Here is a 3,802-nt window from a genome sequence, read left to right on the forward strand (position 1 = left end):
ACTCAGTGCACAGGAGGGTTTTGAGATCCTCCTACCTCCAGAGCACTGGGATTACAGGCGGTGCCACCGTGCCCAGTCCCAGGGAGGTTTTAAGAGCACAGACTCTAGTGCCCTCTCCACTTGTTACTCAGCCTGTCTGTGTCTGCACCCTCCGTGGAATGGGGATCATATCAGGACCTGGCACCTGAGATGGCTGTGACAGTGAGTCACCGCGTGTCTCGTGTTAGTGCGATGCCTGGCACAAGGCTGCGCCTGAAACTGTGCTGAGAGCACCTTGATTTCCATCTCAGTCTCCTTCAGCTTCATGACCTGAGACTTCTGTGCCTGGGCCCTATCTTCCCTGCTCCAGGGTTCAGCCTCAGTCTTGGTGTCTCTATCTTTATCTCTGTCCCTAACTGCCTCTCATTCCTGTTTCCTTTCCTCCTCCATCCTCACAGGTAGAGCTCACACTGTCTTCTCCCAGGACCTGGACGAAGAATGGGCCTTTTGGTTGTCCCTATGGGGACAGGCAAGGGCAGGCAGCTGGAACAGGGTGTAAAACTCCCTGCAGTACACAGGGCAGGATCATGCACAAAGGCTACCAGCCACCAGTCATCAGGGGTCAGGAGGATGGCTCTGTGGCACTGCAAGCCTGGGGATGTCCTGAGTCCATCCCTCGCAGATCATGGATAAATATCAGCAAGACAGAGGGTGACAAACTCTGCCCTGTGTTACAGTTCCTCAGCAAGGGTCTCAGAGTCCAGGCTGGACAGGGTCCTGTCTAACTGCTCCTGGAATGATGGGGGAGGTTGCAAAGTCACAGGGTCTCCTCCCCCGCAGGTGCTGACATGGGGACCACAGCAGAAGTCCTCTGGCTCTGTGTCCTGGGATGCATCATCCACACGGCTGCAGGTATCTGAGTTCAGGGTGCACTCAAGCCTGTGTGCACCCAAAATATGTCCTCCTGCCCCACCCATAGGCCCCCTGGGGGTCTGCATGGCACCAGGGTAGAAACACAGCTTGTGGAGAGGTGGAGGCAGGGACTGGATTCAGAGCCCTGCTCTGCTACTTCTTACCTCGACAGAGCCCCTGATGTCTCTGTGCCTCAGTTTCCCCACCTCCCATGGTAATCTGTAAGCAGGTTACATAATACGTTGTAAACACACATCTTCCCCAGACTCTGGCCCATAGGCGAATGCCAAGATGTTAGCTGTAATTAGCACGGGGACAGCACTGTGCATGGGCCTTCTGTCCCAGCTGGCAGAGGAGTGTGGCAGCTGCCTCCTTACCTGTGGAGGACACCGCTCCTGAGCCCCTGGAGAAGGTGGCCCTGCAGAGGGCTGGAGCCCAGGCAGTGTTCCCTGAGGGACTATGCTCTGTGGCCAGCTGTCTACTCTCAGTGTCCAGCACACATAATCTGAGGCGAGGTGGCCTCTGTCCTGTGCTTGACACAGAGGCCCCTCCTGGGGAAATGGGCATGTGTGCTGACACTGGGTCTATGCTACTGGGGTGTGGAGCACAGTGTGAAGTCTCAGGCTCAGAGGAGGAGTCTGGCCTTGGAACTGTCCTGCTTGAGCCCCCAAGGTGGAGCCTCAGACCTTGCCCCACCTTCTCCCTCCTGATATAACCTGTGCCTTCCTAATCCTGACCCACCCATCCCCTACCTGATCAATTACTGGATCCCACCGGATCCCACCCAGCCAGCGGTTCCACTGTGTGCTCATCCTGTGTGCAGAAGCAGAGATTCCTCCCAAAAAGAATAGCAGTCATTTCCAAGATGGGCTGCACCAGGTCGGCAAATGCATCTCTGGTGGCTATGAATGCATTCCACACTCGAAGCCCTGGCAAGTGGCGCTGTTCTACAATGGCACTTTGTACTGCTCTGGAGTTCTGGTGCATCAGCAGTGGGTGCTGTCAGCTGCACACTGCTGGAGGAGGTGAGTGAGGGCAGAGAGTGATGACAGTGGGGGGCGGGGGCAGCTAGCCCAGGTGGACACTCCTTCCCCAGCCCGAGTGTGGGGGGGTTCTTCTATTGGTTGGGGCGTTATGGGCAGTGCTTAGAGTCTGACCTTGCACTGCAGTTAGGGTCAGGGACCAAGATGGGTTTGAGGAGAGAGGGCGAGTCTTGGCCCAGAGTGCGGTTCCAACCCTGCAGAGGGCCTGGGACAATGGGTGAGCCCCAGCTCCAGAAGCTGGACATGACCGGGGATGAGACTTTGAAACACTAGGCCTGGAGCAAGCCTAGAGCTACAGTCAAAGGGGAGACCTGGCTGGGAGAACCACTTCCCCAGGCTGGAGGAACATTCATATCTCTTTCCTGAGTCTGTTGGATCCCACATGTGGCAAGAGAATCCACTCAGGACCCTGGGGTTGATGCAAGTATGAAAGTGCAGAGGAGGAGATGGCTTGAGAGAGGCAGGCTTGGATCTCAGTTCAGCCTCTAGGAGCCAGGTGGTGTGGGCAAGAGACCTCTTGTGACCAGGGGTAAGGGACATGGGGCAAGGCGAGGGAGACAGGTGAAGACAGCCAAGTGGATGGGGACCGAGGTAGGCATGTGGCTGCAGGGAGGTGTATGGGGAGAGATGAGGCAAAAGCTCACCCACTGGGAGAAATATCTCAATGTCTTATTTTAAGCAAAGTAATACAATGCAAACATCCGTGATGATCAAAATATCCACATTCGAAATAAACAGAATCTTGCAGGTGTGGGGCTAGGCTGAGTTGCATCTCAAATGCTGTCTTCCTTTATATTTCTGATATTTTGTGCACAGTGAACTTTCTGCATTAACTTTAAATTTAAAAATATTATACTGAAACACTCTTCATCCTGGTTTCTCTACATTAGTGGCTCCCTAAATTTACACCTTAAACAATGCCTTTCTTACTCCAACCCTAATAGTCAGGATCTAAGGTGAAGTTGGGAGTGGGGATCAGGATGGGATTTGGACGCTTTTGAATTGGGTGAGGGGCTGGCACCAGGGATGGGTCTACATGTGTTACAGGATGGGAATGGGAATAGAGATTGAACTTATTGTGCAAAAAATCCCTTAGTTATTGCACGCTGATCAGGCCCGCAATCTCCCAAGCCAGTGGACAGTGAGGGCTTAAATAAATGAGACAACTGAAATGGTTTCAGGGCCCCAGGAGGGTCTAACTCCCTTACACCTTAGATCTTCTCTGGGTTTGGAAAAAAGACTTCTCTGGGCAGCCCACATTTATTTAGTTTTCAAAAAGGAGGAGGGTACTCAAGAAAATGTGGGAATCTAGCAGGCCCTTGGGAGAATTTTCCAAGTAATAAATTATGTCAGTCAGGAGAACTACCTTATTTTTAGGTTGGTGTTTATTGCAGGAGTGTGGAGCCTGCAGCTGCAGTCTCCTTGTAGTTAATTGCGGTTGGAGCCAAACGTCCTCAGCTGTGGCCTTATGTTGTCCTTTGAGGAGTCACAGCTTCACAGGCCAATACAAGCCTCAGAGGTGACCAGTGACTCATAGAGGTTTACTTACTATGAGTCCACTGCCCATCCCCAGACAGGGTTCCTAAGCTTCAGACAACTCACAAGTAAACGTGGAAAGCGAATTGGTTAATATTAAATCCTGCTCAGAGCCACTTTCTAGTGGTCTCCAAAAGGACTGACATTGAGGATGAGTTGGGGGAGAGGCTAGTATGGGATGTGGGCCTGCACTGGAGTTTGGCCTGAAGAAAGGATTTGTTACTATGGTACTGACTTTCACTGCCCTCAGGTCCTACACCATCGGACTGGGCCTGCACAGATTTCACCAATGGGATGAACCAGGAAGCCAGATGATTGAGGCCAATTTCTCC

General features: G+C 52.7%; 1 protein-coding gene across 1 annotated transcript in view; it reads left to right on the forward strand.

The window, feature by feature from the left end:
• The first annotated feature begins 827 nt into the window (after positions 1-827).
• The window catches only part of LOC102014954, a 74,723-nt gene continuing 71,748 nt past the window's right edge, over positions 828-3,802 (forward strand). The window contains exons 1-2 of the mRNA XM_013508942.1: positions 828-891; positions 1,715-1,916. Coding sequence (XP_013364396.1) covers positions 828-891; positions 1,715-1,916 — 266 coding nt within the window. The remainder of the gene's footprint in view (positions 892-1,714; positions 1,917-3,802) is intronic.

This window comes from Chinchilla lanigera, unplaced genomic scaffold (assembly GCF_000276665.1).
Source record: "Chinchilla lanigera isolate Chin_1 unplaced genomic scaffold, ChiLan1.0 scaffold00158, whole genome shotgun sequence".
NCBI lineage: Eukaryota > Metazoa > Chordata > Mammalia > Rodentia > Chinchillidae > Chinchilla > Chinchilla lanigera.